The following is a 13,734-nucleotide window of genomic DNA, read 5'->3' on the forward strand; positions in this document are numbered from 1 at the left end:
TGAACGGATAAGGCTGTTCTCAGTTCTCACGACGTATTCCGATGGCATGTACCTACGATGTACGAGTAGTATACCTTCACCTTCCAGTAGAAGAAAAAAAGGAAAGATTTGCCGTAGATATATAATGGAAAACGCCACATCTTGTTGATATACTCCACCCTTTCCCTTTATATAGTATCTCAGGTGCCGACTGTCGTATTACCACTTCTTACCTCTGTTGCTCAGAGAGTCAGAGGAGCACCTTGCAACCCTTTCCGTGAGTGCGTCATGGTTTGCGCGGCCGATCATGGTCGCTTGGCCAGTTGCGCCGAGAGTGCGTCGCGATCCCCTGATGTGTGAATACATGGCGCTGTAGCTGTGTGGCTAGCCGACTGCCGGCGTCCGCGGCACCGGCTGTCATACATCATCGGCCCGCAGTCGCTGGGTTCGACCTGCGTCTCCCTCAGCCTCAGGGTAAAGCTGCTTGCCAATTGCACGCACGGCGCCAAGCGAGGTGACAGGTGAGCCCGCCTTGGACGCGCCCTGTCCGCGTCGGCGCCGTCGTCAGTCGTCACGCGTGCTTCTCATCCTTCCTTGTGCGTACGTGAACAGTCATACCCCACGAGTCCAATCGGGCTAGCTAGCTTCCACCGGGCTCGTCCTTGCACTGACTGACTCATCCGGTAACGGAGTCCCACTGTCGTAGCTTTTGACGCTGATTTGTCAGGTTCATACCTTCAGATGGGCGCCAACAAGATGGCAATAATGTCGTTGTGTCTGTCCACCAATAGATTTTTCCCATTTCAGCAATGGGATCCATGCCAGCGCTTCGAGTTACGGACGCTCAACCTCCCCAAATCCCTCTCGAGTTTATCTGAAGGAATATTCCCATGTATCCCAACATATGTACGTACAGTATCCGTGGCCTTTATCTGTGGCCTTTTGGCATCCTGCTTGGACATTCAGATCGATGTCACTACTGACCAAAAGCTGGCTTCTTCCTCGGGGTGAATGCCAGTGGATGCCTACAGGCTACAGCTACTAGTGTGGTGCTGCGTGCCCCCACGTACTTGAACCTTTTAATCTTTGGAAAATGGGAGTGCTTATCATCCACTAACTTAACTTAACCATTGTTGGTATCATCGAAAAGCGAAATATAACTGCTGGTAGGCAGCCTGATTAGAGGTTCAGAGCAAAGGCACATGATGGCATGAATTAAGGTGCAGGCCATCGACTTTGCGCGATTAAAAAACCAATCTGCAGATTGTTGGGGCGCCCACTGAAGGGCAGGGATGTTCTTTCTGTGTTCTTTTGCTCCCTTTCCATCTTCCTTTCGCTGCCTTTTCGTTTGTGACGATGGTCGATCTCAAGCCTTATCCATACTTTAGTTAATTTCCTGCTGTATGGTATATATAGATCGTGGATGTATATCTTTTTTTAATAAAAAAATCGATATTGGATATCATGTCGATGAGAGTCGGTGTATAATAGTATTTCTTTGTGTAGCGGATGACAAAAAGGATACCACTACCGTTGGCATGTACCTCGTGATTTTTGAACTTCAGAGAATGCTTTTGTTCAAAGATCATTTGATAGAGAGGACGTTGCTTTCTTTATCAATTCTCTGGTATTGGTTGATGCGATTGTTTCGCCGCCACTTGCGTTTTACTGGTTCAGAAAAATGCATCGCTTTCCGCGTTCTGTTGCGGGGGCGTTCAATTGTTTTATTATATACAGCATCCCTGTGCTGTGCAGTTGTGCTGGAGAGCACAAAGGAGTCAATTCCACTTGATCCAGTTGTGCATGGCGTGGTGGATCAGTAGTCCAAATAATTATTCTGCTCTAGTTGACGTGTGGATCATCTTGTTCGAACTTGATCTCAGGATCTTTGCTGTCATCAGCAGCAACTCTAAGCCTACTAGGTTTGGCCCATGAGCCCATAACGTATATATCGACTAAACCACCAGAATTAATCGAGCTAGGCACCGGAGAGTTCATAAGGCTGACTCCCACATCTCGATGACCAAGAGGATGTCGTTGTAGATCTATTTCAAGTTCTTCACCAAATAGGAGCATCAAACCCTAATCTGATGATGACCAAGAGCCTATATCATTTGTAATGGTTCCTGCATCAATTATAGAGGCATTCGTGTTCACCTAGCTAGTTCTGGTTAGACCCTAAGCATCTGATTCCGTATAGGTAATGTTAGTGATCATGCTTTAGGTAAGCTAAAATCCTGTTTATGGATTAGATATGTTAACATAAGATCTAACACATAGCATGTGTTCTTACATCAAACTATTTCGTACTCCTAAGTCCTATTCTTTGGAAAAAAAAAAGGGGCTTAAATAGCTATGGTTAACTAAAGATCTACAAACCATATGTATTTTATTTATTGCCTCTCCTACACCCAACTTTTGCACAATGGTATTTTCATTACCATTTCATCTTTTTTTAGATAATGGAAGAAAATCTAGCTTTATCCCCACAAGTGAGGAATCAGACCAACTCCTTTTTTTAATTCTACCTCTGGTCTTCTTTCTCTTCAACCTCAGCTCCTTCCGGCCATGGCTCCCAAGCAATGCTTCAGTTTCATGCCGCACGCTACTCCCATTTATGATGATTCTAGTTGTTGGATCTGTCATTGGGCTAACAGTTGTAGCAAATTGCCTTACACAAACTCTTTGCTACCTACCATCCTCTGCACCCCAATGGTGGACCAGGTCTCCTCACCCACAACTGCCTTTTCTATTGGGCCAATCTTCATCTGTGTCATTACCTCCAACATTTTTCAAATGGACAGTAAAAGCTTTACCGCTATTTTTATAAGAAAAAAAATGTCGGTCTAGATTTTTTAACAATAACTTGAAATATCCAATCCAAAATCCATCGATCTGTGGGATAACTCGATCTTGGAAGAGGGAGGAGAATAAGGTTGATATAATCACTAGAGTTGGGTGCGCGCGGGGGGGGGGGGGGGGGGGGGGGGGGGGGGTTGCTAAAGAGAACCATTACAAGCATGCAAAACCTGAAGAATAAAACCTTTTTTTAAAAAAAGAAAACATTGAAGTGGATCTAGATCCGAGATAGAACAAAATAGAAAACAAATACATTTGCCCTAGCAATTAAAAATATAATAATTTGTTCGTGAACCGTGAAGACACTTCTAGGAGATGGTCATTATAGGCCATTTCTCGAATACGCAAGAGAATTGCGTATCATTTTCATTAAGAGGAGAAAGATTCAATAAGTTACAGGCCTAGTGGCCAATCGAGAAACTGAAATCGATTACATGCAGAAAAAACTCAACCGAAGGACTTAGGCCTTAGTACAGCAACTAAGCTCCTGGCGTCAGGCTCGCCAATCCTCGCGCACCAGCTGCGATTATAGGCCATGTGTGTATATTTTCATAGGTGTGGGTATGTGTGTACGTGAGCATTTGCATATGTTAATTGTTCAATCGAATAATCTTTCGTGGCGTTTGCCATTTAACCTTTCAATGATGATTAACATCGTACTCTGAATTCTATATGAACACTTGAGACAGGCCCTTTTGTTGTGTGTACGCACCTTCTCTCCCGTTCCCTGCTACAGACTCAGCTACGACGATACGCTTATGAGATCATTTATGTATGTGTTCTTTCTGCAACCTTTTCTTAGTCTTTTTGGTTGCCTTTCGTTCGTGAGTCGTGACGATAGTATCCATACTTTATAGTTACAGGATTGTATATTATATTAATTGTTTTTTTAAAGATCCGGCCATTACCGCGGCTTATATTAATTATATTGTATTGATTGTGGATGCCATGTCGATCCTGCTGGCACATATATATCCTCGTGGTTCCTGAACTGATATAGACTGCTTCTGCTAAAAGATCAATTTGATATGGACTCTTTCCTCCCTTGTCAAACGGGCCAGTAATGGTGATTGATGCGATAGTAGTTTCACCGCCATTTGTGTTTAATCCAGAAAAACGCATTGCTTTCCGCGTTTTGCTCACAACTAAAATTTTGGAGTTGAATGTGGTTTGTTTTAGATACGGAGCAGCCTTGTGCCGTGCAGCTGTTCTGAAGAATTCCACAAGAAAGTCATTTCCACACGATTGCGCACGCGTGGCGGATCCCATCACAAGAATGATTGTTCTGACTTGTTTTGTAATATAGTTGTCGCCTATCTGGATCAAGCATACGCGCATTCTCAGTCCATTCTGCTACGCACCACGGAATGCTATGTCATGAAGGCTTGAATGCCTGAAAACAGCAAGGGCTGTTTCAGAAAAAAAAAATACATAACTACAGAAATGATCGCTGATCCTGTCATGAACCAACCCTAATAGGCTAACACCCACCCACACAAACAAGAAAACATTCAAACAAATACTGCTCCGAGACTGAACAATTTAAGAAGGAAAAGGAATACATTTGCCCTACCAAGCAAGCTAAGTGCCACTATATATCAATCGCTGAATCATGCAATCTTCTTAGCATTAACCATTTAACCTTGTGCTGATATGATTAATAAAACTTTACTCTAGATTCTATATGAACACTTGAGATATAACCAGCCCTTGTATGTCCATGTTCTCTCCATCCATCTACTTGAGATAAAACTTTACTTCAGAGGCGGCGGACCCCCAGACGAGACGATCAGTTCAGGAAGGCGCAGTCGCGGCGGATGTTCCCCTGCGACGGGTCGGTCTTGACGCCGACGCGGCCGAGCCTGGTGATGGCGTCGACGAACGCCTGCTCGAAGTCGGTGGCGTTCTGCGCCCACGCCACCACGGTGGGCTGCGACCGGGCGTCGGAGTAGAGCACCTGATCGGAGGTGAGGAGCCCGCGGCCGTTCACCAGGTTGACGAAGTACTGGTTGTCGAAGGCCTGCGGCGTGACGGGGTCCAGCTGCAGTGCGATGTTGGGGTCCACCCCGGCCGGGCACGCCGCCTGCAGGTCCGCCGCGTACGTCGCGTTCATCGTCGGGTCCACCGACTGCGGCTGGATCCGGTCCGCGAACGTGCTGCAGTGCCCGAACCCCACCGTGTGCGCCGCTGCAAGGATTGGAAGAGGAACAGCTCAACAACGTGCCACTCGGAACACGCAGATTTTCTCTCTCTCTTTTTTTCCCAATACAAGCATACAAATTTCAGGCTGTTTCTCAGATTTTTCAGTGGACCATGTTGCAGATTGCAGTGCAGGTACATTTTTTTCCATTTTAAAAAGGTTTCTTTGCGGTATGCTCCTGCAGTCAGCAGTCCTTTCATGTTCGCTTGATGATTTTAATCAGAGCTTGTCATGATACTGTATTTTTTTATCGCAAAGAACCCGCAAGTCTAGAAACCGACACGAGTTTTTTTTCCTCTGTTTCGACAGCTCATTTGGCAGGCCTGTGTGTGCCTCAATCAATGGGCCGAATAATGTAGCTGGGCGCTGTCTCAGTAGCAAACGGTCTGGGTCACAGTGGAGGCCATGGAGATGATGGAGTACAATAGTGCGATGCTGACCTTTCTTTCTCGTGCAACTGTGCAAGCAAGCACGGCTACCGAGCATTCCAGACAGAGACAGTCGCCACAGTTGACCCATTTCAGATCTACTACTACTAGCGACCAGCTGCAGTGCCACACACTCTACTACTATTCGTCTGTGATAATAAACTGATCAGCTCTGCTGTTCTAACCTAGGGGGGGTAATGCATTTTCTATCGTGCTACGGTTCCCTCGAGACCACACAAAAATGTTGCAGTCTTAATTGCAGAGCTGGGCGGCGTTGGCCTTGGTTGGGCTGGGCGCTTTGCTTGACTTGAAAGACATGGAACGGAGCACATGGAAATCTAGCCTGTGTACTTCGCTAATGCTGGTACAGAAGTTGGACTAGAACTTTTCTTTAGAAGAAAGAAAGCAAATGACTGGAGTCCTAGTAATTTGGTTGGGGCAGTAATAATTTGCTCACCAGATAAAGCAATCATGTCGGCCTGCGACAGGTTGTTGACGGCGAACATGCTCGTCAGCTGGTCCAGGTTGAACGACGGCGGCGGCAGCTTGCCGTCGACGTTGGTGGACATGGACACCAGCCCGTCCAGCCTCCCCAGCTCCACCGCGTACGACGGCCCGCCAGCCTGCACGAATCCAGGATCGTTACTTCCAGAGCCTGTAGCTGTAGTGCTGTACTACACTACTACGCTTTACGCTACTACTAGCATTGCAGGGAATCCGCTAGTTCGGGAGTCTGGGGTTAGTTCGTGAAATTTAGAAATTTGGTTACCGTGACATTTTCGTTTTTATTTGATAATTAGGGTTCAATCATGAACTAATTAGGCTTAAAACGTTCGTCTCGCTATGTTGAACCAAACTGTGCAATTAGTTTTTTTTCGTCTACATTTAATGCTCCATGCACGATTCGATGTAGCACTTCTAGGAAAACTTTTTGGGAACTAAACGTGGGGCCTGGGGCCTGCTTAGTTCCCCTCCAAAACGTCAATTTTTTCAAGATTCTCGTCACATCGAATCTTTGGACGCATGCATGAAGCATTAAATATAAATAAAAAATAAAACTAATTACACAGTTTAGACGAAATCCACGAGACGAATCTTCTAAGCCTAATTAAACTATGATTGGACACTAATTACCAAATAACAACGAAAATGCTACCGCGTCGTTTTGCCACAGTTTTCGGCAACTAAACCGGGCTGTGGCGAAAGGTGCGTGCGATTTGTGGGGCATTGATTTGCGCCGCGTGCTAGGAGACGTAGGACGTACCAGGGCAATGACGTCCCGGGTGGCCAGGGCCAGGATGTCGGCGCACGACACCTGGTTGGTGCACGCCGGCACGGCGTCGACGGCCGCCTTGGCCTGGATGACGGTGTCGAAGCCGTCGCCGGCCAGGGAGAGGTTGCTCGGGTGGTCCTTCTCCGCCGTGTTGTTCCCCGTCGACACCAGGATCACCGACGCGTCGCAACCCTGCGCGAGTTCATTCATCATGGCAGTCGTGGTCACAATCACACTCACGCTCACATGGCAAGCAATTAAGCGCACATGCGATGGGACCGAGCGCGCGCCGCCCGGCATACTCTCCAATCGAAGCTTTGGGAAGGAAGGGCCCGGCCGAATTTCATGACGCACCTCGACGAAGCAGTCGTGGAAGAAGAGGCGGATGGTGGCGCCGACGGCGACGGGCTGCGCCTGCACCTTCTTGGACACCGCGTCGCGCACGATGCTCTCCAGGTCCGGGCACACCGCCGCGTAGTAGTCCTGCCGCAGCTGCGCCGTCACGCCGCCGGCAGTGGCGGCCGCGAGCGCCGCCAAGAACGCGGCCAGGATCCTGATCCCGGCGCCCATGCTGCCGCGCCTAGCCCGTCCACGCGCTCCCTCCTCTGCTGTCTGCTCCCCACAGCGGTAAGCTGGCTACGCACGCAGACTGGGTCGCCCCTGCTGCTGCGGAGTGTCTGTCTCCTCGCACTCGGCGCGCGTAGCAGCAGGCCAGCAGCAGCGGCTTATCACACTCCCACTCTCCCAGGGGCGGCGGCCGGGTACTGCCGCGAGTGATGGCGGCTGGTGAGGCTGTCGAGCGCTGCGCTTGTGGCTGCAGCAGGTAGCGACCGGTGAGGTGATGATCGGGGGGCAAGTGCCTGCGTGCGATTGCGTTGCAGTACAAACCAAGTCTCCTCGGGAGTCAGTGCTGAGCGAGAGTTTTAATGCGCGCGGCCCGGAGGCGGAGGCGCGACGGCGCGCCGGACGTGATCGACGGATGGGGGGCACGCGCCAAGATCCGTGCGCGGGGTTGGATGGCGAGGCGGGGATCTAGAAGCGGGGGCGGGGGCCTTGCGGACACATGCGCCCTGCCGCCCTGCGTATCTATCCGTCCGGTCCGGTGGGCGTATGCGGTATGGCTAGCTGGCCGCCGGCGATGCGAACATGTGTGCGATCGCAACCTCCACATGGCGCGGTTGGTGCGCCACTGGAACTATGCGCGCTGCGCTCGCGAAATGGTCTGCGTTTTGCAGCAGCGGCGGCCAGAGCCCAGAGGCACAAGTCACAATGCCAGTACTGTACTCGTCAGTACTCCCGTGGCACAAGTAGACAGTACTGCTAATATTACAAATGAGCAGGTCATGCTTGCTCAGAGGTTCACAGAGATCTCACCTCACGAGAAGAGCAAGCAACAGAACAGAGTTCAAAATCAAGGTTCACTTCTTTATCGGAACTGTTTTCTTTAACCAAAGGTGGAATCTGGAATGTGTGTCACGGCTCTAACGGACTGCAAACAAGACTTGATCTTACTCCAAGTCTCCAACAAACTGAAAACAAAAGCTCGGTCTGTAGATTATGGGACCTCGCGGTAACACGGGCGCAAGAGATTGCACATGCATCACGCGACGGATGGTCGTGACCGCCGCGCCGCGGCGGTCCCGTGCACGTTCGTTATTAGGCGATGCGTGACTCGATGGTTCGATGCAGCAGCAGGTGAGAGTCTCTGCTCCTCTGGAAACGCGAGTGCGTCCAAGGTGAGGCGTCTGGCCTGCATCCCGGGGCAGGTTTTATGATTAGATTTGGAGACGTCCAGAATCAGCCGCTAGTGCTAGTAGTAGCGACGATAATTGGTGTGCCCTATGGGTCATGGCGCTTCACGGCAAAAAGTGGCATGTACCCGAAAGAGTTCCGCTTGCTTCTTCAACCTTCCTGCGGTAGCCAGCCCCCCGTAGCCGCCAGTGTGCTGGCCCTGGCCCTGGGCGCCTTGGATCGTAGCATCGGCGTCCTCTTTTTCCAGAACCACGCGTCTCAAGTGCATGCGTCTGCCAATTTAGCACTAGTTAATTACTAATGTCCTCGGCGACGACGTATATACTTCTTCTTTCCGATCCTCTTGTAAATTTTATTAGCAGCAGCCCGGGCGCACTACTGAGGCTGGTAATTTCCGTGCAACGGTCGAAGGAATTGAAAATGACGGTCTTTTTGAACGTTGGTGTTGATGTTAACATCCACTTATCCGAGACCCCAAGCCATGGCCGTCAACGACTATTGTGTCGGCTTATTGGTTAACCCTGATGCTAATATTAGGGCTACCTGCAGTCGCTGTCTTTCACCATCGGTGGATTATGTTTGGTGGCGAATAACGGGTACCTAACGTCAGCTGCCCAGCCTCACACGTAACTGCCTGAGCCACCGTTCCTGATCGGTCCCCTGCCTCCTCCGATCGGCCACGCTCAAAATTGGGACCCATCAGTAACGGCGCCTCCATCAGGCCCACGGCCCAAGTAGCGGTGACAGGACAATTTCAAGCAGCGGTTCGCCTTCCATTATTTAGCGCGGCGTCAGGTGTTGACTGAAAATGCGAGGGGGGAAAAAAGCTATATCTAGGAATCCGCTTGAAATGGGCTTTAAATTTCTGTTGTTGATGGGACGGGTCATGGTTCGCGGAATCATTATTGTAACCCCAAAAAATAATACATACTATTGCTTTTTCCTAATCAAATCGAGTTCAGTTTTTTATTAATCAATCACGAACGCACATTAGGAATCAGGTGTATCGCTGTCGTGTGATCGTTACGCGATGGATGTGGCTTGGCCTAGGAAGTTTGTCCAGGACGAGGTAAGGCTAATCAAATGGGGGCGAGCGACGACTCTCTGATGCTTCGGTTCAGCTGTCGATTTCTCGGGTAGTTGCAGTGTCCCTACCAAGCGGCTAGGCCATGGCCGATGGGCGGCTCCCAAGTCTTGCCGTCAAGGGTCGGAGCGCCAGGTCTGCAACGGCACCGCAGGTTGTTCCTGCTCTCGCAGTCGCAGCCCTTTTTTTGTTTCAGCGAATGCGCGCGTGCGCTGTGATCCTCCTGCCCTCCTGTGCTGGTCTCTGTCGATTGGTGCGCGCGCGAAGCTGTCTGTCGCGGCGGCTCCGCGTGTTCGCATGGAACGGGTCCGGACTCCGGAGGCGGTGACACGGGGTTTTGGCTTTGGAAAGCGCGTTATAAAGGAAATTTGAAATTTGAAAGAATACGAGCTGCATTTCACTAATTAGAAAAAGGAGTACAATAAAACAGTCGCGGAACCAGGAACCAGCAAATTTGATTAAGAAGGGCCGAACATATATAATGACATCTCTGAACATGACAAATATATACACAAGTGTACGTCTCAAAAACATATATAATTAGTATTTATAACAAAAAATCATAATATAATGATAAAAAATGTGTGATTTGATGTCTTATTTTGCTGTCAATTGAAATATGTATAGGGGATACTAAATAGAAATTCCATTGGATGGGCGCGGCATGGCCCGTACTGCCCCCCCCCCCCCCCCCACCCCACCCAGCCCCGCGTAGTTTTGCCAAAGCAATAAAATATTTATCAGAAGTTCACTATATATATAATGCATTATATGATATTTAAATATGCTCCTTTCTTGCATGTAAACCAGTGTACCAATTTACATGCCAAACATAAATGACTCCATCTAAGTTTGGGAAAGCTTCTAGCTATAGATTCGTTGTGAGAATCACCTGTAGATAGGTAAATGAGTAAAATACTAATGTATTCTAGTGATCAGACAAGAATCATTTCTTTATTTCACGGGGAGCTAAAAACCCCGCTCCCCACCGCTCTCATTCTGTTCCTACCAGAATCACTTTCCGCCTATTCACACCCTGCCCCCACCAGAATCACTCCATAAGAGAATTTGGGAGCTAAGGCTAAGAATCAGGGGATGGAGCTCTACCAAATAGGTCCCAAGGATTCAACTAAATATATGCCAAATACACATGTAGATTTTCATAACTTTGATCTTTATTAATACTCTGATCTATATGAGTATTTGTATTGTAGGAGTATCATGTTAACACATGCAAACTACATGTAAGTTCCTATTTCGATGCAAAGATGTTTTTGGAGTTTTAGAAGGCATGGTTTTGGAGTGCCATGAAATGTTTGGGTGCAATAACTCTATGGTTTTTAAATCATTAAGTATTCATAAAACTGTAGCCTTTTGAAGTTTTAAACACTCCACTATAGATCCCTCTTTTCTAAACCATAATTTTGTATGTCTATGGTTTCTAAAACTGCAATTTCTCATTACTATGGTTTCTTAATACTAGGCATCCAAACAGGGTCTAAGCTTTTTCTAGGTTGCGAATCACCCCACTCGGCTACAGTCTTTCGCACAGCTGCAGCTGCTGTGGCTATTTGTGCACCATATCTTTTTGCTTTCCTCTACAGTGTTTTTGCAGCAGATGCTGCTGCTGCACAGCACTGCAAAGAACGCAGTTTATCATCCTCTCAACAATATCTTTTCCTATGTACTACACCTCAATGTTTGTTTGACATATGCTTAAATGAAGCCTTAGCTAAACCTACATGCTTCCTGTGTAAATGGGCTATGCAATTTTTTTAGATTAAGGACTAAAATATTCCAGGCTCCAACATTCAACAATGAATGAGCATAGCCCATATCACATGCGATAAGGCCTGCCAAAGGCTGAATATCTGTAGGATCGAATACGGATTTGTCAACTATATCGGAATGACATTGGTATCAGAATGCGATTGATGATACGGATTGAGGTGTGGATATGGACGCGGATACGGACACCCTCAACGGATTCGTTTCGAATTCATAGTAACAACGCATGATGCATATATGTATTGAGTTATTTTATATTAACAATGGCTTTCGGCTAATTTCAATTAAGTACTTTGGGATGCAAACCTTGGGTTATATTAGGTTATTTTTAGTTATTTTAGATTCTTTTTCTCAATGCACATATGTAGATGAAGATGCAGGGATAGGTTTATGCTGTTTTTTTAAATAATGGTAGCGGTGAATCATTCAGATGACGCTATTTCACATTATTTGTCATATGATAGAGGTGTTGATGTTTTATAAAACATTTTTTTACCCAATAGCAGTATTTATCAATTGTGACTAGGGTACATAGAATTGATAGCCAAATATTTATGTTTTTTTAAAAATTATTATAGGATTTGGTTACTGGACTAAAGTTTAGTCACCTAAGGCCCTATTTGGTTGACTAAAGTTTAGTCACCCCTTGGGGACTAAGAGCATCTCCAACAGTAGGAGAAAACTCCAACCCTAAAAACTAGTTATTAGGGAGATACAAAACGTGTTTTGAGGTTTTGAAGGTTTTCTATCCAGCAGAATGAGAAAATCCAATCCTCGATGAGAAAAATAGTGGATTGGGGGGAGGAGAGGTATCCCCTTTATTTGAGGGGTGGAAGGCTATGATTTGAGGGACTGAAAAAAAATTCTCATTAGGGTTGGATTTAGGAAACTGCTGGAGCTACAAGATCTCCAAAGTAGCAGTTTTTTTTCTCATTAAGGGTTAGAAAAGGGGACGGCTGGAGATGCTTTGGCATTTTAGGGCACTTATAATGCAGACATCAAGAGTAGTTTATATCATCTAGGACATTGTGCCAATATACCCACAATGCAACTTTTAAAAAATTTACTCTTACGTGTCAGCCTGTTCGGCTAGAGCGGCTGGCTGGCTGGCTGGTGCTGGCCAGCCCTCTCACATACGCACTGTTCACATGAAAAGTGTTTTTAGTCAGAAACAGTATTTTCCTCTCGCACAAACCAGCCAGCAGTACTTTCTCACGAACTCGCAACGAATAAGCTAACAGTTCCGAATAGGCTATATGATCCTCTGCTCCACCTTTGCCTCTACCATCCTACCATTCAATCAAAACGAGTGCACAGTCGCTCCACAGAGGACCTCATCAACTCAAACTTTTCCCCTCTTCACTCCCTCAAGAAACTCAACGCTTCATTTGCATGACTACACTTTGCAAGACCATGAATAAGCATATTTGCCATGTTTGTTTAAGCTTGTTTGGCTTATAAGCCATACTTTTTTAGCCAACGAACAGTATTTTTCTCTCACACCAAATCAGTCAACAGTACTTTCAGCCATGTCTTATCAGCCAAATAAGTCCAAATGAACGGCACGATCATACGTGACCTGATCTGGAAATAGACTTGCATCTTTCCTCGTCCTCTGAAGCAAAATTCTGCACCTTAGCCAGACTGCTACCCTCTTCTCCTCCACGCCCTCCACCACACGACGTGGGCAGTAGGGCGGCAGCGCTGGCCTCACGCACTGCTGGGTGGGCGGGCGTGATGCGAGCGGCGGCGCCGCTGCACAGGCTGCAGCGCTGGCAGCATGTGAGGTCCGCGTGCGGCGACGGCGCTCGAGATCCGCGAGTGGTGGCGGCGAGCGGCTTTGCTGGGCGGCGGCACGCGACGCGGGCGGCGGTGCAGGGCGACACTATGGCCACGGCGCACGCGCGGATGGAAGCAAGTGCACGAGATCTGGAGAACTCGTATAGAAACAACGATTTCCATCCCAATGCGATACGGAGTGGTTTCTTCGGTCTTGGGCGCAGCCTAGACGTCGTTTCCTCTTACTCGGTTTCTTCTTTTTTTCATCTCTCTCTTCAATAAATAGTAAATAGTATGCCACCTCAACAAAAATGCTTCCATGACAAACTACTATGGACGTGTCCTTAGTGACTAAAAGTGACTAAAGTTTTAATACCTAAAGCTTAGTCAGCCCAAACCAAACAGACAGTGGGAACTGATGTCAAGCAGCCTATTCGGTTGGCTGGTTCGTATCGTTGCTGGTTCGTGAAGAAGTACCGCTGGCTGATTTACGTGAGAGAAAAATATTGTCCCGGCTGAAAATTTGCGATCGTTTACGGCAAGCCACAGCCAAACGAACACTCTAATTAATACTCCAATTGTACTAGAGTAA

At 47.6% G+C, this 13,734-nt stretch overlaps 1 protein-coding gene across 1 annotated transcript; it reads right to left on the reverse strand.

The window, feature by feature from the left end:
- Nucleotides 1-4,303: 4,303 nt before the first annotated feature.
- Nucleotides 4,304-7,616, reverse strand: LOC136533831 (peroxidase 35-like). The gene is made up of 4 exons (XM_066526346.1): nt 7,094-7,616; nt 6,731-6,931; nt 5,924-6,089; nt 4,304-5,025 (listed from the first exon to the last, which is right to left on the reverse strand). The coding sequence occupies exons 1-4, from the start codon at nt 7,307-7,309 to the stop codon at nt 4,628-4,630; spliced, it is 981 nt and encodes a 326-aa protein (XP_066382443.1). The 5' UTR covers nt 7,310-7,616; the 3' UTR covers nt 4,304-4,627.
- Nucleotides 7,617-13,734: the final 6,118 nt, after the last annotated feature.

The sequence above is a fragment of the Miscanthus floridulus genome, unplaced genomic scaffold (assembly GCF_019320115.1).
Source record: "Miscanthus floridulus cultivar M001 unplaced genomic scaffold, ASM1932011v1 os_1247_1_2, whole genome shotgun sequence".
In the NCBI taxonomy this organism is placed as follows: Eukaryota; Viridiplantae; Streptophyta; class Magnoliopsida; order Poales; family Poaceae; genus Miscanthus; species Miscanthus floridulus.